Source organism: Spermophilus citellus, assembly GCF_964194105.1.
Source record: "Spermophilus citellus genome assembly, chromosome: 5".
NCBI classification, from domain to species: domain Eukaryota; kingdom Metazoa; phylum Chordata; class Mammalia; order Rodentia; family Sciuridae; genus Spermophilus; species Spermophilus citellus.
In genome coordinates, this window is record NC_138186.1 from 105,425,669 (window position 1) to 105,450,408 (window position 24,740).

The 24,740-nt window shown below is 37.2% G+C and overlaps 1 protein-coding gene across 2 annotated transcripts in view; it reads left to right on the plus strand.

Annotated features, from left to right (window-relative positions):
- Nucleotides 1–24,740, plus strand: part of KLHL32 (kelch like family member 32) — a 191,652-nt gene that overhangs the window by 101,754 nt on the left and 65,158 nt on the right. For both annotated transcript variants that reach the window (XM_081295657.1, XM_081295659.1), the window contains one exon: nt 12,071–12,169. In XM_081295657.1, the coding sequence (XP_081151783.1) occupies nt 12,071–12,169 (99 nt within the window). The remainder of the gene's footprint in view (nt 1–12,070; nt 12,170–24,740) is intronic.

A 24,740-nucleotide genomic window follows, 5' to 3' on the forward strand; every position in this document is an offset into this window, starting at 1 on the left:
TAAGATACTACCTATGTAAGTATGTACACACTGACACATAGCTCTCCCAAAAGAAGTAATAATCCTCTGTCTATGCCTATAGGTAGAATCACCATGATGGGGACAGATGCTGACTGATAAGTAAATGTTATGCTGGCAACTCAGATGCCCCACAGGTGAAGCCTAAGTAACATGATTTTCTCAAATACTGAACCCCTCTTAATAAAATTCCTAACCAAAAAAGAGCAAGAGTCTTTTCTTGATTTTAATAGTGGTAGCATTGTTGTAAAAGTCAATTTATTTTGACACAGAACAACACAAAGTGATTTATATCTAAAACAAAGTTAGAATTTGGGCTTTAATCTTTATAAAGAAAATTTCACTTATATGCATGTACAGCAGGGCATTCAAGGGTGCAAGCTATAGTGCAATTTTTTGTGGTTGGTGACTGCCCTGTGTGTTGCCTGGCATCTGGAAAACCTGGCTACTGTTCAATAAATACCATTATTGTCTACCTCCTGGGATGACTAAAAACGTCCACACACATTTCTAAATTGTCCTATATAGGGTGACATTGAGTTCATTGAGAAGCAGTGCTCAGGCATTCTGAATTTATACCTATATCAAGCCACAAAATTAGAAAACTAAATGTCTGGGTTTTAAATAATCATTTTATTAACCTTTACTTTTAATGCAATGCTCTATAAAATATGCTTATGATGGTATTGAAAGTATCACCAAATAAATCATTCAACAATCCTCTTAATGTGTGCAAGAAAATTTTCTTTAGACCTCAGGGTCTAGAAAAACTAGCAATTTCTTTATTATTTTTACCATTTGATCTTATATTAGGTTATACTTCGTTTTTAGTTTTATGTCCCACTTACAATAGTTATAAGGAAGGAGATTCTTTTTCTCTCTCTATCCACCCAACCCTCGCACACATATACACACACATGCACACACTCATTTATATCTTCTCCTGACCTCAGATTACTTTTTGTTTTCTATTTTCTCTTCCTGAGTTATTCTCCTAATACTTAATTGCTTATATTGATGCTACAGATCCTTTTTGAAATGAGGCAAAGTATAATTACATAAAGTGAGTAAGAAGATTTAGGACATCTGTCTGCAAATTTTTGCTGTCCCAGAAGCACCTTAATGTTACTCATAAGCATGGATCAAGTTGTGCTACATCCTGTTAATTCTGCCAATGAAAATCCCAAACTTGTTCCATAAATAAACAATTGCACTTGACTTCTGAACTTTTCCATCCTTTTTTCAGCACTAAAAATAAGGGGCATGCAAACTTTTGAAAAATAATACTCTTTTTAATCTTTGAAAATGAAAGAATATCATCCAAATGTTTATACAAACCTAAGTAACAATAAAAGTAAAAAATCATTGCACTCTAAGTCTCACTTGCTAACACAGTATAGGTTTGTCTTTTCTTCTGTCCTTTGCCCATATGCTCATGTAATTTTACAAAGATTTGTGATTATAATTTACTTCAATTTCTTTTCTGGAATTAGATAAGCTATAAGTACATTTATTCATAAATTCAGAAGATACAAATAATGCTGCCTTGTTATAATTAAGTTTTTTTCTTTCATTTGTAATGTTTTTAAAGTAAATTCAGAGACCTGGAATTATGTCAGTAAGAGGAGGAACATATTTTTTATGGAATTGCCTTCTGAAAGAGTTTTACAGTAGCTACTATTGCACAATGAGCTTTTTAAACTTTTTTCCTTAAAATGGAATTCTTGAGCCCTCTGCTGGAAGTACTTAGCATTTGTATAAAGTGATAGCATATGGGAGTTTTACAATTCTAAATGAAAAGGGTTTTTTAAGAAGAAAACAACTTGATGGCAAACACATATGGTCTTGTGATTAATATCAGGATACATAATTGGCCAAACAGAATTTTTTAGCAGATTTATATTGCAAGTAGATATCACATTTGAGAATAATAATGGTGAGAACATTCAAATGAAGGAATACTTTGAACATATTGAACATGGTGTTAATTGGCAAATATTTTATTTCCTTTGTATACTTGATTAAAAAAACATACATTTATATTTTTATCCTCAAATTGATTATCCATTAATTCAACAAATACTTAATGAGCCCAATGAGCCCCTATTATCCATTAAAGGCTTACTAGATATTAAGAACGTATTGATAGGAAAAAATGCAAATAGAATGCTTTCTCAGAGTGGGTTAAACTGTGATTGGAAATGCCAGATCAATACCTCATTGCATTTTAAAGAAATGGGTTACCAAGGATCTGAATTATTTGCATATAGAGCACAGTGAAATACCCATGCTCCAAAATTTACACTGATTCAGATTGAAGAATGAATAATTGAGTTGTAGTACTTCACAGAGCACTGCCTGAAAAATAACTGGTTAATCTGCACTGTACATGGCAGAAATAAAATAATAGCCACCTGTTCTATGGTATTGAATAGATCGAGTTCCTGAAAAACAGATCATAGCCATTCATCTCTATATTAGCATGTATGTAAGGTAGAGAGAGTTTGGTACAACCCCATAAATAAAACCACTGATCTAAGAGGAAACCAAGCCTGATACCAATCTGTGGCACCATCAGAGAATTATTAGTTGAATCCAGTTATAAGAATCTACTCTTGCTGATTGTTTCTGGAGAAAGTTTCAGTTTTCATCTAAAAATCCATGATCCTAAATATAAGATAGAAACTTGTCTTTGCCAGGCAATGCAAACTTGTTTCAGTAGCAAATTTGCCTTGCTCCTTTCCTGATGAATTTCTCATTCCTTCTCCTCTCTTCTCAAACACTGTGCCCACTACCCAAACTATAATACACATACCATAAGGAAAATTCACCTTCTATTTAAAAAATAAAAGCAGAGAGGAAGAGCTGCTTCTTCCCAACATTAAATCCCTAAATGTCCCTGTGTCTCTGAACTTATTCTGTGTACCTCCATCTGTTACTGTGGAATAAGTATCTCTGAATGGGATATTGTTAAGATGTCAGTTCATTCCAATTTGATCTATCAAGTCATTGCAATACCAATTAAAGTTTCAGAAAGTTATTTTGTGGATACCAGCAACCTGAATGTAAACCTTACATGGAGAGGCAAAAGACTTTGAAGAGTCATCACAATAGTGAATGAGAAGAACAAAGTTGGAGGAATAAAAATTCTTGACTTCAAGACTTAATAAAAAGTTCCAGTAATCAAGACAGTGTGATGGCTAAAAAGTAGACAAATAGACCTCTAGATCAGAATAGAAATCCCATAAATATACCCACATAAATGTAGTCAACTGATCTCTTCAACAAAGTAACAAAGGCAATACAATAAAGGCAGTCTTTTCTACAAATGGGGCTGATTCACCTGGACATCCACATGTGAAAATAAACAAACAAATAAATAAATCTAAGCTTCAATGTTACAATCATCATGGAAATTAACTCAAAATGGATCTAAATGTAAAACACAAAACTAGAAAACTCCCAGAAGACAACATTGGAGAAAAACAAGAGGTATTTAGGTATGATAAAGACTCAAGACACCAAAAAAAAAAAAAAAGCAGTTCATGGAAGAAGTAATTGATAACCTACACTTTACTAATATTTTTTAAAATTTTTTATTTGTTTTAATTAGTTATACATGACAGTACAATGACTTTGATATATCATATATTTGAATCAGATGTGATATAATTTCTCACTTTTCTGAGTGTACAGGTTGCAGAATCATATTGGTCATGCAGTCACATATATACACACAGTAATAATAATGTCTGTTTCATTCTACTGTCTTTCCTATCCCCCATACCCCCCCTCCCATTTCTCTCTACCTTATCTAAGGTAATGCTATTCTTTTTTTTCCTCACATCTTCATACATGTATTTTGTTTAACGATGAGAGTCTTCTTCCAGCATTCATGCAATTCTCCTTCTCCCTCCCTTACCTTCCCACCTCTCTTCCCTATCTAGAAGTAATCTTCTTCCCATGCTCTTCCTCCCTACTCCATTTTGAGTCACCCCCCTTATATCAGAGAAGACATTTGGCATTTGTTTTTTTGGGATTGGCTAACTTCACTTAGCATAATCTGCTCTAATGCCATCCATTTCCCTGCAAATGCCATGATCTTATTATTTTTTAGTGCTGAGTAATATTCCATTGTGTATAAATGCCACATTTTTTTTATCCATTCATCCATTGAAGGGCATCTAGGTTGGCTCCACAGTCTAGCTATTGTGAATTGTGCTGCTATAAACATTGATATGGCTGTGTCCCTGTAGTATGCTGTTTTTAGGTCCTTTGGGTAATTTGAGAAGAGGAATAGCTGGGTCAAGTGGTGGTTCTATTCCCAGCTTTCCAAGGAATCTCCATACTGCTTTCTAAATTGGCTGCACCAATTTGAAGTGCCACCAGCAGTGTATTAGTGTACCTTTTCCCCCCGCATTCTCACCAGCACTTGTTGTTGTTTGTCTTCATAATGGCTGCCATTTTTACTGGAGTGAGATGGTATCTTAGAGTAGTTTTAATTTGCATTTCTCTGATTGCTAGAGATGGTGAGCATTTTTTCGTATATTTGTTGATTGGTTGTATATCCTCTTCTGAGAAGTGTCTGTTCAGGTCCTTCGCCCATTTGCTGATTGGGTTATTTGGTTTTTTTTTTTGTGTTTAGCTTTTTGAGTTCTTTGTATACCCTAGAGATTAGAGCTCTATCTGATGTGTGAGGGGTAAAAATTTGTTCCCAGGATGTAGGCTCCCTATTCATCTCACATATTATTTCTCTTGCTGAGAAAAAAAAAATTTAGTTTGAATTCATCCCATTTGTTGATTCTTGGTTTTAATTCTTGTGCTATAGGTGTCTTATTAAGTCCATGGCAGACTCCAAAGCTGTACTTTTGCTGCCAATCCCTATAAAGTAAATGCAAGGAATTCCCCAAAATGAATATGGAATTGGATATTCATGATGTATTTTTTCAGACGAGGACTTATTTCACAGCTTTCTTCAATAAAATTAGACACGTTCAGGCCACTGCTCCTACAACACTTAGCATTATTACACCACAGCTTAATAATTCCATTTGGCTCCTTTCTTCTCTCTGTTCAAACACCTAGCAGAGACACAGTTTTAGTATCCCCTATTAATGAACATTGGTATCAACTCCAATCATCCTTTTAGAGAACTTCCACCCTTGGATGCCTGTATTTTGAAGTAATATTTCCTATTTGGTCATGATAGCATTTTAAGAAACTAGCTCCCTTACGGAGAAGCCCAGCTTCATTAGTAAAACTCTTTGGGGTGAAGTCTGCTTTCTTCATCACACTTGAAAGAGCACTGGTTATAAAAGTTAGTCTTAATAATTAATTTGGCTTTTCTTTTAACCTGTAATGACCTTCGTGTTTCATTATATTTTAATTGCTGGGACTGCTGCTTTGTCTTAATGTTAGAAACTATCAAAAATATGTTCTTCTTTTTCAAATGATTAGCCACATTTTTAAAGGTGATGTAAGTATATATAATTTATCTTTACATTTTGTTAAATAATGTATTTTATTAATTTAAACATAATGAAGAAAACTAGGTTGGAAAAGACTAGCTGACAGAACTATTAATCTCGGAGCTTTGAAATATCAGAATCATATTAACAAAGAAAAGGCCAAAAAAGAAAAGGAAGTTTGCTCATAGGATATGAAAGGACCACTTTTTTTTTTAAAGAGAGAGTGAGAGAGGAAAGAGAGAGAGAGAGAATTTTTTTTTAATATTTATTTTTTAGTTCTCGGCGGACACAACATCTTTGTTGGTATGTGGTGCTGAGGATTGAACCCGGGCCGCACGCATGCCAGGCGAGCGCGCTACCGCTTGAGCCACATCCCCAGCCCAACATTTTTTTTAATAATTAAAAATTATTTTGCCACTTTCTTCCATAAAATCAGGCATCCCCAACTAAGTGCTCCTACAACAATCCATGCCTACCACAATCTTAGCATTAGTTACGCCATAGCTTAATAGTTCTATTTGTCTCTTTTCTTTCTCTACTTGAGCACCTAGCTCAAATATTTGATCCATCGTTCTTCCTTATATCCTGAAATCATAATTATATACATGCATTTTCTCAGTCCTTAAAGCAGTCTTTTAAGATAGATATTATTTTATACAGCTAAGAACACTAAGGCACATAAAATCGAGTAGTTTTCTCAAGCACATTCTGCCAGCAAGTATAGGAATCAGGATTTGAACTCAGAAAGACCTAGAATTCTTAGGCTAAGGTCACTGGGCAATGCAGGCAGTTTGGAGCCCAGGAGGTTGAATCTAGTTGGAGGGTACCCTGGGGATGACGGCTCTTGCTAAGTTTTGTATAGGAGGTGAACTTAAGAGTTGGATCTTAAAGAACAGGAGGATTTTTACATATGGAGATTGAAGTAGAAGGTGGGCCTTCAAGAGAAAAAGGTATTGCTTGTGTGGAATATGGTGGACTGTTGGCTTTCCCAAAAGGGCCAGAAGGTCTCAGAATTGGAAAGTAGCTTTTAAAGTCAGGATGGGGCACATCATGAGGGTTTCTGAATACAAAAACAAATTTTTGAACTATCTGATTTATGAAGAACTTCTGAATTCTAACCAGTGTTGCTCAGGAGGAGCGCTCCCACAGAAATACTTATGAACATTTCCCAACATGATAGAGGCATTTAGAAAGCACAAGTCATAGGTTTCATTATCCTTACTTATCCTTACTTGAGTTTCTATTCCCCTAAAACTAAGGTGTCATTTTATAGAGGCACAGAGCATGGGTAATTTGGAAAATCCTTTTGCTTTAAACATGGGCACCACCTTGTGGATAAACAATCCTTAGCATGATGGTTTTGGAAAAGAAAAACAAAACTTAAATTGAGAACAATTTCTAGATCTTATGTTTCATGGATCCATTTACAAGAATTCTCTTATACAGAAAGACTTCATGCAAGTGGTTTCATGTCTCTTGACTATTTAATTTGAAAGTTATTTTTGCTGTTGTATTCAATTTATTTGATGGCATAAATTCAAAATTGTGATAATTTACCATTTTACTATGTTATATGAAAAAAAAGAATACCAAAGAAAGAAAGTATAAAGAAAAGGAAAACTGTGTTCATTTATTCTTTTAAGTGATATTAGACCACATCTAATTTTCAGGTGCATGAGTGTTGGTGCTTGCAAAAGTGATTGTGTTCATGTGTGCACGTGTGCATGTGTGTTTAATAAAAACATTAGTTGTCTGACTTTAACATGCTCAAATCCCTCAGCCTACTTTCCACAAACTCAGAAGAAAGTAAATTCAAACTCTCTTGAAGCAAACAATGAGGAAGATAGCTATGAAGATACCAACTCATTTTCTCATGGGCAAGGAAAAAAAAGTCATTGACTTACTGTAGCTACTAAAGACAATCTCTATCATCAGCTAATCTAAAGCAAGGGAAAATAGGAGAGAAAAATGAAGAGAGAAAGAAGAAGATAGAGCCTCGTGATAATAAAGTTGAGCTGAAGAAGGAAGGGCAGGGATGTCAGGGTCTGTCTGTGGTCCCTGTGCTATCTGAGTCCTGCCTTGCTCTCCCAGAGCTTGACCAGGCAAGATCTGAATGCTGACCCAGGTGGCCCACATCATCCCCTGTGCACAATCTCATCTCAAGTCCTACTCTCTTCCCCTTTCACAAATTTCTGGCCCCACATCCTGCCTAAATACATTGTGGAGACCAGGGGCCCCAGACTTCTTCCAATTTAGAGGTTCTTAATTAGAGATTGTGCAAATCAGCTATCACTACCAACTCTCCTTAAGTTGATAATTAGGTGACATGATTGAACAAAGTATTCAAAAGTGCATCCAGCCAGGAAAGCAACTGGACCACTTTATGCCTGAATTCTGACGTAATAACTCACACTGGGAATTGTCACCTGACCAAACCTACTAGCCAGTCTTATCCCCAATTGGCCAAAATTAGTGCAGTCTCAGCATTTGGTGTGGGGATGAGCTGAGGACCTCCTGTCCAGATAATGGGATTGTCACCTCCCTAGATAACACTGTTCAACTCCTTCTGACAAGCACAACCCCCTATATTCTGCCACCTGAGGGCCAGGTGTAGGTGGATAGGTGGGAGGGAATTCTCTGTACAAATGGACCAGTGGACAAGAGGCATTTATTCCCCACCTAAGTTTGCTCCTAGTTGCATCAAAACTGTTTACAAATCTGGAAAAAGCTCCAGCTCTGCCTACATTTCAGTGTCATTGAGGGAAGAGGAATGCCCAGCCTACTTTTTTTTTTTTTTTTTTTTTTTTGCTGGGGTTTTTAACCTTTGACATTGGGTCTAGGCCACTTAGTCTTAGGCATCTTGCATTTTCTGGATTTGTGTTGTCCACTGTTTATGCCTCTGTTTGAGTTGAGTCCCCCAGACTACTGAGTGACTGGATATGTCAAGCCACCCCCACTCAATACTAGGCTCACAGCTCTCAGGAGACATCCTCCCTTCCTAACAGAGATGCTTGAGTGACCACACCTCCCATCTCTCCAGCTTTGAGTGACATATTGATGGACCTAAGTTTCTAAAAGGATTAAATATAACCTACACTACTATATAGAAGTTAAATTCAGCTTTCCTTAGTTTTCCCTCATGGATGTGCATATATGAGATCCCTTCCTTCTATGAGTTATTTGAGACAGATGGTAGTTAAATCTCCTGCACTGTAAATCATGAGGAAATTGAACCTTTGTTTTTATTCTAAGAAGCCCAAATACAAATTCTCTGGAAAACTACATTAGAACAACCAGTTACCAAAGAGCAATAGAGCTGAATTTAAAAGACTTCTACAAGTGGGGTTTGCAAATGCTGGTCCTGTTTCCCTAAGTGAGAACCAGCTATTACGATAGAATTTCTTTCTCCAAACCTTCAGAAGCACTTAGGGATTTTCTGTGATAAAATGTCTTTTGGAGAAACTTATGTTATAAGATGAGAAAGAAACTGGAGAACAAAAATAAGAAACAAAGACCAAAACAATCCCAATATGGGTATTTCATGTGAAGGTGTCTCGCAGTGAGCCTGTTGGATATGTTACACATACTATGGAATATTCATCTTGTCTCTCTGTGATATCTGCCTCTGCGTTTGGTGTCACTGAGCCTTGAAGGTTATCGTGTATGCCAGTTGTGTGAAATAAGCGCAACTGACAGGATTTAAAGGCTAAGAGTAACCTTTCTAATCCATCTATTCCCCATTCCCCGCCTTAGGCTATGCCTCTTCTGCAAGACTGTACAACATCCTCGTTCCTCTGACAGGAGCTGTGCTTATTTCCTGAATGTCAGTCAAAACCTCGCTCCTTGAGGAGGTGGAGAAATGCAAGTTTCTCCTTCTGACTGAATGGAAAACAGCTATAAAGAATTTCTAGAATAAGTTGAGCATTTGTATTTTTGCCAACTGTACTTAACTTTTTTGCTTCTTTACTTCAGTAGTTCAGAAATGTAATTTATGTTTAGATTAATTAGTAAAATTAATTTGGAATTAATCATATGTGTAAAGATGAATTCATAATTAAATAAACCTTTCCATTGTGAATGATAGCTATGTGCTATCATTGTTCTAAGTGCAGGGGATACTTAGAAAAAAAATAGAAGTGCTGGAGCTTGTAGAAACAGGAGATAAATAAATGTGTAATAAGTTAAGAAGTGATAAGCTCTATGAAGAAGACTAAAGCCAAGTTAGGAAACAGAATAACAGGTGTTGGGAAGTGGAGTATTATTTTATATAGGATTGTCAGGGAAGGCCTCTATAATAAGGTAATATCTAAGTATATGTCTGAAGGATGTCAGGAAAGACCATGCTAATATCTTAAGGAAGAGAGGACCGGTTTGGTTGACAATATTTTAAAAAGGTAATGTGAGGGGCCAAGAGAGAAAGCAGGGCCACTAGTTTAGAGGCCATCATAGTTAAGTCTAGGAGGTAGAGTGGACTGGACTAGAGTGATCATTGCAGTGATTGGATTATGGACCTGTTTTGAAGACAGAACTGCCAGGAACTCCTGATGGATCAGTTGTGAAGTATGGGGAAAATAAAGTCAAGAATGACACTGAGGTTTTAACATAAATAAATAGTTTCTGTTTTCTGACATGGTAAGTTTGAGAGAAGAGCCTGTTTGGTGGATGGTAGAATGATCAAGAATTCAGTTTGGGGCATGTGGGGTTTGAGCTGCCTGCTGGACATCCATGTGACCAGCTGAGAAGGCAGTTGGGTATTAGAGTCTGGAGTTCAAGGTGTGAGGCTGGGGCAGGAGAAGCAAACTGAAGTGTCATGAGTATGTGGATGGTGTTAAAGCCATAGGATTGCATGAGACCATCCATGGAGTGAAAGGACAGAGGAAGCAGAAGGTCTGAGAATGGAGCCCTGGGCATCTCCAAAGCAGAGGTTGGGAAGGAGAGTGGCTTATGATATAGAAGAAAGCCAAGAATAAAGGGGCAGAGGAAATCATTCCAAGAAGGTACACAATCACCTTTGTTTAATGGCTGTTTAACTAGGGTAAAATTAATACTAAGAAATGGCCATTGGAGTTGGAAGCGTATACATCACTGATTACCTTGATGAAATCATTTTTTAATGAAACAATGGGAATAAAACTTCCAAGGAATGGGTACAAGGAAAAACAGAGCAGAGCTAATGGCAGCAGGATATGAGGACAATTTCCTAGAGAGTTTTATAAAGAAGGGGAAGGAATATGGAGGAGCTGTGGCATCAAGGGAAGGGCTTTCTATTTCTCAAGAAAAGAGATATAACAGCATATTTGAATGCCAAAGGGAACTATCATCCAATAGAAGGAGAATAAACAGTGGTGCAAAAAATGAGAGGGAACAATTAAAGGCAGAAGAGGTTGAGATCAAGTGTACAAGTAGAGTGTTGGGGGAAACCAAAACGTGCTGATACAGGTAGAGATGGGTTGGTAGGTTTGGAGGAAGTCTTTGGAAGGTTAGCAGGTGAAAATAAGACAGAAGAGTTGGAGGCTCAAGGAAAAAGGAGCACTTGTAACATAACAGTGTAGAAGAGTGAGTTGGCAACATTAGTGTTGCTCATGCTTCCCTGCACATCAAAACCACGGGGGGTGGGTTTGGGGCTTGTCAAAACACTAATTAAATCACTTTAAAAGTTTTTGATTGAGTAGATCTCAAAGGTACCCAAGAGTTTCCAATTTTTACTGGTTTCCAGAAGATGGTGTGCTGCTGGCCCACAGATGAGAATTTGGGGCCCACTGGACTGTTGGGATGAGTGGTAGGGGTACCCCTAAAGGCTGTCTGGTGCCTGGAAGTCATCCATGAAAGTGAATTTGTCAGCATGGTTGTATGTCCTTGTCCTGCCCTGTTCCGTGGCTCAAAAGCTGTCAGAAGTAGGCAGTTAGTTGGACTGAATCAGTAAAAGAAGCAAAGAATTGATATCACCAGGATACTTCAGAAGGTTTACTTCTCTGTGATGTCTTTGTATGCTGAAAATGCAATGTGTAACTTTTTTTATTATGAATAGAAAGGATTAGAGGCTGAGAAAGAGTAAAATGAGAGTTTGTGGTTGAAGTTCAGTGTTGTAAGGCTTAGAAGTAAAATGGAATAATCGCCACCTCTGGCCTCGAGGCAAGGAGAAACTTAAGTCCCTTTCCCTAAAATACCTGTTTACTATATTGTTTCTATGATCTACTAAAGAGCAAAATTCTGAAATGTACTTTGAAAAACTCAATTCCTTTGTATTTTATAAGGTTATGTCACAAACTGAATTTTAAGAGGATTAGAATGTTCTTTGAAAATCTTTATATCCTCCTACAAAAAATAAGTGGTAATGTACTGAGCTTTACACATAGGAAATGAGTATTGGTTGATGCATTAAGGAGAAAACTGGGCTGTTAAGAGTGAGGACCACAGCTCACTAATCAAAACAGAGAGAAAAGAACTGAAAATTCAGAACAGTATTGATTCAGATGAGTAGGTTTAGCAGCAATTTAAATTTAGTATATTTACACATTAAGCAGTACTATATAAGTTTTTTTTAATGTAGCTGATGATCTTCTTTTTATTGAAAAACAAAACAGATTTTATTGGAGCCAGGTGTGATCCAGGACGTCTTAGCAGCTGGCAGTCACCTACAACTGTTGGAGCTTCTCAACTTATGTTCCCACTATCTTATTCAGGTATGTGAGCTTACCTCCTGACCATGTGCCCTTCACATTCCCTTCCACTGCAGTTGTAAGCTGTCCCCCATCAACTGGAGCCCAATGACAGGTAAAATGTGTGTATGTGTGTCAGGGGTGGCCTGTGGTGGTACAATTTCTCCAGAAAACTCTCCTAAGAGGGCAGCTACAGTTCTTGTGTCTGCAGATGTGAATGTTCCCCTCCATCCTCCCTTCCTGCCCCAGGTCTCCACTACCCTCAGGCAGCAGATTAATTCAGTAACCATGCCCAGTCTTCTCTGTGGGACCCTGGGGTGATGATCCTGGAAAGTATCTTGGTCTGAAGTAATGCTATCTGGTTTTGGAAATAACCACTAATACAAGAAAGTCAAATAGTAACAGTAACAGTACAACACAAAAGTCATACATGATTAGTTACCATGTAAACTTGCCAGGCTGTAAATGCTGGAGAAGGAACCGGTAAGCTGTACATCCTTGCTTCCCTGATTCACTGGCCCTGTGAGGTTGGCGGGGTAGAGAGAACGTCCATTCTCTGAGCGCCTACTGTGTATTCACAGATGTTTCACATTCAGCCCTCACAACAGTTTTGCACATTTTTAAAAATGAAAAATTAGAGAATTGAAATATATTCTACTTGCTGGGGGCAATTTGACTGGTAAATGGTAGGTCTTCTGATTCCAAAGGCCTGTTTGCCCCTTGGATGAAAACCCTGTTGGGTAGGAAAATATAGGTCATCTTAGGCAGCCTCCTGGCTGTGAGACTTTTTTATTTTACAGAAAGCTAAGAAATAATTTCCTATTTTAGGATTCTTCCGTTTCCCCCACTGGTTTCACTTTGACTTGCAATTATTACAGCATTACAACAGTAATGAAAATTAATTAAAAAAACAATAAATCAACACAATTTTATTATCTTCATGCATGTGACATAATATTAGTGAGCAGAAAAATCCTGTTTGTTTTCCTGCCCAATTATTTTATTTTCCTTGCTGATCATTTTCTCTAATTCCAAATATGTCCTTTATTATTGACTTCTGTTACCCACTAGGTAGTTTACAAAGCTCTTTCTCATGTAGCATCTTATTTCATCTTCCTACCAGTGCTGGGAAATGGGAACCAGTGCTTCCCAGGGAGACAGTGTGAGGAATGTCAGCCATGCTCACCTCAGGAGCAATTCAAACACAGTATATGAATTTTTATCATTATCTTGGCACATTTAATCTTGACAGTAAATGTTTAACTTTTTTATCTATTTTCCTTCCTTTTCCCCTCAATATTGTTGGGTGGTATGGGAATGTTGTTTCTAATTCCTTTCTGCCAGTAGCAAATGGGAATCATATAGAAAGGTTACAAGACTTTGAAAGTGCGTATTTGACTTGTGAAATTGAAGTTACTTTTATTTGATATTTCTACATCAAATACTGCAACTAGAGTTTTAAGCATCATTGGCTGATTCACTTTTTCCATGGCAGATAATAATCAGTGATGCATGTTGACAAGTTTGACTAGAGTGCTAATTATCATGATGCACATTTATAAATGGTGGTACGGTATGTGTGTGTATGTCTTTACCTATGATTTCCTGTAAATGGGAATTGCAAATGAACATTAGAATCTTATGTGTATTTTGCTCTGCCCCATTAGAGGAATTTGTTGAGCTCTTCAGTGACTTGTACTCTTTGGGATTGAACTCTTGTGCTTCTTTAGTTTGCTGAGGTGGAAGTGAAGTTAGCACACAGACATATTTTGTGGCAGTAATTATTCAGGCTTCTTGAACACTGGTTGAAACTTTCAGTCTTTTCACAAAAATATTTTCATTTTATTTTCTCACATAACTTTACTTTCCCTTTTTAAATTATTATTTTTTAGTTGTTAATGAACCTTTATTTTATTCATTTATTTGTATGCGGTCCTGAGAATCAAACTCAGTGCCTCATACATGTGGAGGAAGGGCTCTCCCACTGAGCCAGGACCCCAGCCCATACTTTCTCTTTTGATCTTCGATTATTGCAAGATCTTGAATTTGTAGAAGGAAACTTAAACTGTATGAGACCAAAACCATGTGTATGTAGAAAACTTACTACTTTAATCTTTTGAAAGTATATATATATATCTTCCTTCTCTCTCAGGATAAAAATTTTTATTGTATTAGTCTGCTTTTATATTTTAAGACAGTCTTAAAGCTGTACATATTTACTAATTTTTGGCAATATTATTCAACTAATTTTGAATTTCATGTGGGACCATTTTGTTAAGTATATGAAAATATTTTTGTTAAAATGAAAAATCCCCAGTGCTTAAAATGTATGAAAAGTTATAGCCTGCTAATCAATAAAAGCTGATATACTTCTCCATTCTTGTTTGGTACTTTGTTCAAGTAGGGAGTTTTTGAAACTGTTTTCCTCACTAAGATGTCTGGTATTGTTTTGTTGTTCTTAAATTTCCATCTTTTTTGTTTGTTTGTTTGTTTCCCTACTGACACTGTGAAGGATAGACCCATCTTCTAAGACCCAGTGTTATTCTCCAGTGCTCATTAAAAGGCATGTCCAGGGAGAACCCTCAGTGGATCTTCCCTGAGCCTTCGTGGCCACCAGCTATTGTCTTGGACTGAAGCTCCTCTGAATACCTGTAAATATTGCTGCTGCCCTTCCCTGCCCTCTCCCCTACCCCCCAAAATAGAAGAGACATTTTGAGTCCACTCTGCTGATTCCTTTCTCTTGCTCATCCTCTGGCAGGCTGCTGAGGGTAGAAACCCCAAACCCCAAGCCTCAAGAACAGTACCTCTCATGTCAACAAAGGTAGCTATTGAATTAGCTTCCTCAGGCTGTGAGGCCTTCATACAGGGTCTCAAAGCATATTTGTGGAGACAAGGGAGAGGCCGATATGGCAGGGAGTTGGCCACAACAGTTAAGGGCCACCCAATCCAGTTAAGGGATTTACAAACAACCTTTCAAGTCTGCATTCTTTCTTGCCAGTTTTGCAGTGGGATTCCATAGGACTCTCTCCTGTGTAGCCTGTCATGATAGTATAATAAGACCTTTCCGACTTTTGTCTGCTATTTGAGATTCACAGCCTAGATCCAGTCCCAGATACAATGTGAAAGCTTCTTTCTCTTTTCCTTGTTCACTGGGCTTTTCCAGAAAATTTCACCAGAAAGGTGCACCAATTAATTAAAGAACAGTTCCTGTCTTTCAAACAGGTCCTGGTAAAAGGCACAAATGACCTTGCTTTTCGCGTTTGTGTGTTGACATATATTTTATTCACTGTTTTAAATATTGTTAAGGAAACGCTAGAATAACAGTTTTCAGAGTGATAGGCTACAGATATGGATTTCAACACGTCCAATGGTATACTAAGTTTCTCATATAAGTGTTACAAACTTTTTTAATCTGGTTTGGTTCTCCAAACTCTGATTTTTTTTCCTAGTCAATTTCTTTTCTTTTTTTATTTCTTATTTTTTTAGTTGTAGTTGGTACAATATCTTTATTTATTTTTAATAAATTTTATTTATTTATTAAAATTGGGTCTTAGAAGAGGGGTCTACCCTTCATACTTCCAGCAGAGAAACAAACAAACAAACAAAAAAGATGGAAATTTGCTGAAGATCAAAACCAGTGCTCACAAGGCAAGTGCTCTACCACTGAGCTACAGCCCCAGCCCCTTCCTAATCAATTTCTAACTAACCATTGAACATCTCCAGCTAAGTATCACATTCAAACTTCATGTATGAAAACCTGCCCTTCTCTATACTGACAGTACATTATTTTGCTTGTTGCCTAAAATCCTGTGATGTTTTAGATGCCTTCCTCACTACCCTATCCAATCAGTCACCAAATTAGGTAGAGTCTACCTCACAGATGTCTCTCCCACCTCATCCTTTTCTCCAGCACTAAAGTTACTGCCTTTTTTTAGACCCTCACCCTTCTTGCATAAGAGCTACAATTAGGTCATAATATTCTCCTAAGAGATTTGCTTGTTTCTGTACTCTATCCAGGCCAAACCCTAGTCCTTTGAGCATCATTATCTTTCCCAGGAAAGGGAATCAACATTTATAGAGGACCTATCAGTGCTGAGTGTTTGGCAAGGACTCAGCTTTCCATTCTGTTAAGTAACCTCTTAAGGCAGGTAGGTGTTATATTCTTTTTACAGATGGAATAATTTACATGCCTAAAGAAGGTGTTAATCTTGTTTGGAAACTTCCACCAACCACCCTGATGGAATGGTCACGTACAAAAATTCTCAGCCCTATGTCTCTAGCCAGGCTGATTCCTCCCGAGCCTCATCTCTAGCCATAATGCCTTTCCTAGCCCACTTTGATCTGAACCCTAAGACAGAACTTTCATACGGGACTTGTCATCAGGGGAGAACAGGTGGTGGAGATCTTCAGGCTTTCCATCTCCCTTAGAAAATAATGAAGGGCAGGAGTGAGTGGAGAAAATACACACACACACACACACACACCATATCCTGTGCTGATACACAAGGTCATAAGATCAGGAGTATTCAACCCTGGACTCTGTGTTGTATCCCCTGAAAGTGATGCCTTAGGAGCCATATGCTTTACTAAAGATGCCATTTTTTTGTAGTCAGCTTTCTAAAGACAAAACAAAACAAAACAAATGCTTTCTATATTTTGTACCACCTTCCCCAAATAGTATAGGCTATTGCTTGAATAGCTAGTGTTCTTTCTATTCACCAGGTATTACAGCCTTTATAAAGCTATGTAACTTGAATGTGTTAATAAGAAAGAACATCACACAGACTTCCAAAAAAACAAAGTAGTGAATTCATAAACTCCCTTTGAAAGGAATGTGCTTCTAATATCTATTCCCAGGCAGCAGGTGGCAGTGTGAATCCACCAGATTTTGGTAGTTAATTTAAAGCAAAAATCAGAAAAAAAATGAAAAGAAAAATTATTTATTTTGCTACATATTAGTCTTCTGACCTAATCAGTAAAAAAGTCATTATTCACACCACACTGGGCAATATGCATTGTAATTTTTAACAAATAATAGGAAACTGTTAATGTGTTCACAGGAAATACAGTTTTGTCTTGGGCTTCTGTGGTCATTTATCACCGCACTTTGTGAAATCACTCATTTGTTCTAATTTGAATGTAAATGACTCTAAGGTTTTATAAATAAGGTGACAGACTCACATAAATGTAATTGCAGGGTTCATCTCCCTCTTTTTATATATCACTCATTAGGTTATGAATTAAATACATCGTATTAAACCAGGGGCATGTCCAATGATGATATTGTAATGGCAAATTACTCTATGCTATTAGAGGTGTATTTTTTATTCATGGACATTAATTTGTCATTAAGCGGCATTAGTTTAGCACTTTTATGTGAAAGACGTGACCTGCAAGAGGAGACGTGCTGCTGGGATGTGAAAGGAAAGTGATGCCAGGGTTGTAGGTAGAGTATTTTATCACTGTAGGGAAAACAGAGAGGGGTGCTTGTTTCATTTGTTTTGTTTTCTACTTTTACAAGCCTGAGAGACGATCATTTCCCCCAGACTGAAGGCATTGGTCTGTTTACAGTGTGCAGTTTGGATCATCTAGAGAATCCAAACCCAAAGCATTACCCTGAGTACTAATGTAAAGGGGATGCTGAGGTGGGCAGCAGTTAGTCTCCTCCTCCATGAATGATGTGTATCCAGCACCCTTGTCTTCATTCAGTTTTACACTCAGGGGACTACAGGAAGAATTGATCATGTTCCCTCCTTAGTGAAGGTACAAAGGTTTAGAGAATGTTTTACATTATTCTTTCATCAGGGTTCTAGGGAATCATTTTGTACTTAAAAAAAAAAAAGAAGCTGTTGTTATAAACGGTGATTTTACTATTTTTTTAACTAAGAAAATATTTTTCTACTTTCAACTTTGAGAAGCTCTGGATACTTAAAATCCCTTCACCAAAGCTGAAAGTATCTGAGCCTTGTGTCCTTCTGCTGTGGCATCATTCTTTGCAGGGTGTAAAGTGCTTAGAAAATGGCTCACCACCTCCAGTTATACTGTTTTGCACCAGTTTTTAATCATATCCTTCCCTCGCTTCACATTGTATGAGCTCAGTATGTTCAGTAATCTTCCCTTGCTTGTTAAATATTGAAATTTTGTATTATAGTAGGAAAAATATATTAGTAATCTCCCATTGGTTTTGTCCACTGGATACACTTTTTTGAAGTTGGAAATGCTTTCTTTGGGGGTTGAATTTGACACTGAGGCACTTACACAATTTACAGTATTATAATAGAGTATCACCTTTTAACTAAGTAGTACTGCAATGACTTATAGGAGGTTATTTCGCCTAAACAATGTATTATTACAATTTTAATTATTAAACCAACCATATTGCCTAAATACATAATATATAGTGGGTGTTCTGAATAGAATGATTTATCTTCAAGGTTGAGAAGAAGTTATAACTCACACTCATTTTTCTTCAAGGCTAAACCATTTTTTCCTACATTAGAGAAGAAAAATGATTGTACCAAAATATATATTTAATATGCCATAATCAAATACACTAACTGCATGCCATTCCATAGTTCATCAGAGCTGATACCCCTGTGTTTGGAGAAAGTTTGGAAGTATAATGTTTGGAAAATATATTATAAATATAATCTTTTGGATTTTTTAAGTCAGTGGAAATGATCAGGAAGGGAAGAAATGTAATAAGATCTATTAAATCATAGCCAACTACTAATTATTTGTTCTAATCAAGAGTGTTTGCTATCTGGCACGAGTAATCCAGAATATCATATTTGCCAAATATCATTCATATTTGGCTCTGAAATGCATCATAAGATCTTTAGTAGCCATTTTAGGGCCCCAATTAATTTTTTCATATGCTATTATGTTGACTTTCATTTCCCAAACCCACATCAAAGGATGCCAGAGGCAGGCTTACTGACTGGGGAAGTCATTTTGGCATTTTAATTTTTTATGTGGAAAATCTAGAGCTGATTGTATTTTCTTTGGGAGTTTTTAAAGTCAGGAAGGAAATCTTGAAGGATTTTTCTAATGTTCGTGATTTCTATTCTAACTATTATTAGCTGGGCAATTTTAAAATCACATTCAGCATAATTTTTCTTCTCAAAAATAAAATGTTTTTCTGAGCACGGTAGCACACACTGGTAATCCAAATGACTCAGGAGGCTGAGGCAGAAGGATTGCAAGTTCAGTCAACTTCAAGTTCAACAACTTAGTGAGATCCTGAACAACTTAGTGAGACCTTGTCTCAAAACAAAAAAATAAAAAGGGCTGGGAATGTGGCTCCATAGTCAAGAACCCCTGAATTCAATCCTCAGTACCAGATAAAATAAACTAAGAAGTTTCCAGTGGTTTATAAAAGCTACAGTTCAGAATAAACAATCAGTCAAACAAGTATCAATTACACTTAATTCCATTATTAGTACTTGGAAATTAGGGGAGGTTAAAAGAAAATCTGTTTCATTTGGGATACTCATTCTCCTACCCACCTTCCACATGCAAATAATTCTACTCCTAGTGGAATATCTACTCTCTTAGCTAAGTCTAAGCCACCATTTAACTCCTTACTCCAACGGTTTCCTCCTGTGTTTCCTGTGGTTTCAATCTCTCCCCCACAGTCATCTTCTTTTCAGTGTATAAATAGGATCAATAAGGTGGGAGAAATTTTTCTGCTTTTCTCCTTACCACAGCTCTCTCTCACTACAAAACTGAGGCCAGCTTGTTCGTTTCCTGCCTTCTACTAATTCTTTGGCTCTGTTGAACTCAGTCTTCTGCTTTCATTACTCCTTTCCACCAAAGGTCACCAAAGTCTCCTCACTGTTAAACACAGTGAGTCTATTGTTGTATCTTAATGTGACCCCCCTACAACATTTGAGACTGGTAGCTCCATTCTCTTCTGCACCTGTCCTTCTTTAGGGTTTCTCCCCCAGTTCTACTCACTTCTTTTCAGTTCTTCCGCAAACTCTTCTCTCTTGAGCTCCTTGAATATCACTCCGGGCTGGGGATTGTGTGCTGGTGCTCATGTCCTCTGCTCACTACCACTCTTCCTTGTGTCTGAGGATTTATTTATCCCCTGTCCTGAGTGTCAGCCCTGAGGTCAGCTGGCATTTCCACTTGGTGTCCCCACATGCACCTCAAGTGTTTGCTTCTCTTCCCCTTTTCATCCTTTTAGTCACTCAAAACAGAAATCTTGGCATTGGAAAGGTAAGGTACAGGCACCCCCCTCCATCTCCTGCTTACAGACTAGTTTTCCAGTCGTTTCTTTCTTGTCTCCCTAATGTACCCAAAGATAATGTGCCTTATCATTTCTAAGCCAACTGTCTCCTAGATATTCCACAGGAAATTGACCTTCCCAAGTGTGAGCCCAAGCCCCAAACCCAAGAGTCATCCTAGACCCTCCCACCTTCCCTGTACCCAGACACACCATCTTCAAGACCTTTCAACTCTACCCCTTAACTTTAAATCTTTCTTTCTCTTCCCATTACCACTGCCTTAATCCAGATCTCCATTACTTATTCCCCCCCCTAAAAAAAACTTCCTGCAAAACCAACGAACCTGCCTTCACTCTTATCCTCCTCCAAAATTCTGTTTGATTGATTTTGAAATGTATTTTTTTAATCCATGAAAAATTCCGTTTGATTTTTTTTTTAAATAACAACCTGATCATGTCACGCTTTTGCTTAAAATCATTCATTATTTAGTGGTTCACTATAGCCTTCAGGATAAGGTTCTCTTAATTTGACACACAAAGCCTACCTTTATTAGGAAACTTCTTGTCCCTTTAGCTTTACTATGTTTTGACAATTTATTGCTCAGGTGTGGTGCCACAGGCACTGTGAACTTTTTGCATTTGCCTGTACCTAAACCACATTGCACAAAACCTCCTCCTCTGTGGATTATTTTCCCCTCATATTGTCATCTTCTGAATTGCTACTTAACCTTCAAGTACTTGGCTCACATGTTACTTCTTTTCGCATTGCCTAATTGGTTCACCCAGTCAGCATTAGAGTTATCTCTTCTTTCATTTGAACAGTCTTCTGGGAGGCTGATCACAATGTATTGTGTTGATTTATTTATTTTTCTCCTTGTGATATTAGTGCATCTCCTAAGTTGTATGAAACTATGCAAGTTACTTACTCTCTTTGCCCCTCAATCCTTATCTGTGACATATATACAGTATCCTTTATGCATCCTTAAGGACATTGAAGGGTTCAATGGTATAGTGCATGCAAAGTTTCCTACAACTCAGTGTCCTACACCAGTAGGTGTCCTGGAAACCAGAGCCAATGTAATGGGATGTTTCACTTGTGCTAATATGCTGAGTCAGCTTTGCTAAACTTCAAAACAGCATTTTTCAGCACACGGTGACTGGGGCCAGAATTATCCATTGTTGATGATGGCTGTGTTGCTATGCTGCTCCCTGCTAGATTTCCAGCTTACTAGAGACGTTCCCAAGGAGCAATATAAAATTATTCATGAGGCTTGGATATTATGCATACAATTGATTATGAAAATGTACCAGTAACCTAATTGTGGAATTCCTCTGTTATACAGCACAAATATATTTAAATAGGCCTTCCAAAACTCTAAGAATTAGAGCCTGCTGCAGATTTTTTTTTCCTTGTATTTGTTGAATTGCTGCTAATATTTTGTTTTTATTTAATCAAACTGTATCATATGCATATTTATATTTCTATATGAATATTTAGTTACTTATAGTTGTCCCAACATTTACATGTTTGTATACAAATACACCTATTATATATTTATACATGCACCTTCTTATATATTTATACATACAAAAATACCTGGGTTTACATAATTTTATCATATCACAAATAATCTGGCCTGCATTGTCAATGAAATGCTCTTTTTTTTTTCTCCCATAACAATTAGACATTAGCCCATCAACTCTAAGATGGCATTGAGAACATTTGCAATCCCTGTACATACATGATAAACATGGTAATTTATTTCCTTAAATGATTCATCCCAAGGCTATTAAGAGGCTTGGGCTTTGTTTATTTGTTGGTTTGTTTCAACCTGTTCCAAAGGGCTAGCCCTGCACCTCACATCCACACCAGTGCCCTTTATGTTGTTTCCTCGACTCCAGAGTATCGCATTCCTTTCCTGCAGCACCAGGTTGGGTACTCACGTAATATGTTGATTTATAAATAGGTTGTAATCCAAATAGGGAACAGGTGGAATCACAACTGGGTATGGTGTCTTGGATATTAATGGCTTGGCTCAGCAGTGGAATTTCTAAAGCTGTATACACTTTTTTTGTCTTAATTATGCATTCATTAAAAGCTTTTATACCCAACAGAATAAAGTAAATATTTTTTGATCTCCATAGTGTGCTCCCAGACTGTAGATTTGCACAGCAGGGTCTTGATAATCTGAATAAATTGTATTTCCCCAAGGAGTTTATCTTTCAAATAAGGTCATAAAGAAATGCAGCTCCCCCATCTTTAGATTTCTCTGTATGCCTTTTCTGCTCTGAGTAATATACAGATAGAAAACCAGAGTATATTATAGTAAAACTTGCTTGTGATCCAGTACAGTATCTCAGTCTGTTCTGCTTGATTATCTCTGGTGAAACATTTTTTTAAGTACAAAAGAAATGAATTATTTTATAAGACAACTATGATTTTTTGTAGAAAAATGAAGTCCATAATAGACATTCAGTATTTCCTTCTCTTTGCTTGGCCAGTGAATGAAATTGATGGGATAGGCAAAGCTATAGTTTAAGTAATGTCAACAGCATTTTTAAATGGAATAATGATCATGATAGCTGTTGTATGTTGAGCATCTACTATTGGAAGGCAATTTACATACATTTCTAAAGTCCTTTGCATAGATCTGGAATGTAGCATCACTTCTCCCAGTTTTCAGATGAGAAAATTACACTTAGAAAGGGTTTCCACTTGATGAGGCATCTGGATGGGTCAGCTTTAAGTGATGTGCTTTTCCTACCATTCCAAACTGATGCCACTGTGGTACAGCAAAATTGGAACTTTAGCAGTTTAATAGCTATCAGGCTGTGGTTTTGCATGCTGATACACAGCAGCTCTGCTTACTGACACTTTACCATAGAGCCTTGCAGCACTTAACAGATACCTATAACAGATAACTAACTCCAGGAGCAGGAGCAGGTAAGAAACAAAGGAATGGGGGCAGAACCATCCCCCTTTAGGCTTAATGCAGTAAAAGTCCCTAAGCTATATGAGCTGAAAGTCCCCAGGTTGTTGACAAACTTGTACCCATATAAGGAATGTAGAATGTACCTTCAAATAGAATTGCACCAACTCCCTTGCCTCAATGTATCCCAAACTTGCTTATGTATAAAAAAATAAAAGCTCTGCTATGCTCTGGGCTCGGAATTTGAGAATTATCCTTCCAGGCTGTGGTGCCACTAATAAAGTGTTGCTTCCAGATCTTGGTGTCCTGAGCCTCATTTTCCACTGTACCACCAGCACCATTGTCCCTACAATTCACAACCTAATGAAGGCGATGGAAAATACACAAATAAAATCTCAAATAAATGTATACAGTTGGACATATATATTTCAGAGTCATAAAATAATGGGATGGCAATGTACCCAATATTGTTTTGGAGGCTAAAAATAGCATACAGTGTAAAAATTTCTTTCAATAACTTTTTTTCCTCTTTCTAGGCTGCTGTATTTATCTCGAGCATAGCTAACATTCCAGACATATGCCTTTATCTAAATTTTTAAGTATTGAAATGTTTAATATATTTATTTAATATTTAATAACTGTTTGTTTAAAATACTTAAAATACTTCACTGTTTTTGAGAAGAATCTATGTTTTATTCTATTAAGAAGTAAAAGTTGAAATTTTCTTGCCTTCCCATTGTACATCAATCAAAACTCACCAAGTAGGAACTTTGTGAAGACCAAAGGGAAGGTCTAAAGAAATGAAGAGGCTGCCTGCACCTTGATGCACAGCTGGTGACAATAAGGTCAAACAAATAACACAAGCAGCTAGTGCTATTAAAAGTCAGAAGAGGGGACAGTCCTTCAAGCTGCAGTGGGCTGCCTTTCCAAGAAATGGATCTGATCCTGGGTTGTCCCCAGGAGGGGGAGAGTATTTATTCTCTGTGTGTGTATGTGGAGATATGTACCGGAGATTGAACTCAGGGATACTTGACCACTAAGCCACCTCTTCAGCCCTATTTTGTATTTTATTTAGAGACAGGGTCTCACTGAGTTGCTTAGTACCTTGCTTTTGCTGATGCTGGCTTTGAACTCTCCATCCTTCTGCCTCAGCCTCCTGAGCTGCTAGGATTACAGATGTGCACCACTGTGCCTGGCAGAACTTCCCCTTTCTTACGAGCCACTTTCAGTATGTTGAATTATTTTAAAATGCTTTACAGATAATAACCATTAGGGACAAAAGACTCTTAAAGTACTTGTAATACAAAGAAAAATTATAAGACAACTCATTTCCTCCTGAAAATATTTAATTCTCTTTTGACAAACAGAATGGCCATTAGAGTTTTCTGATCATCACTAAATAGCAAAGAAGTAAGGTCCTTTTTCAGCATCTGGA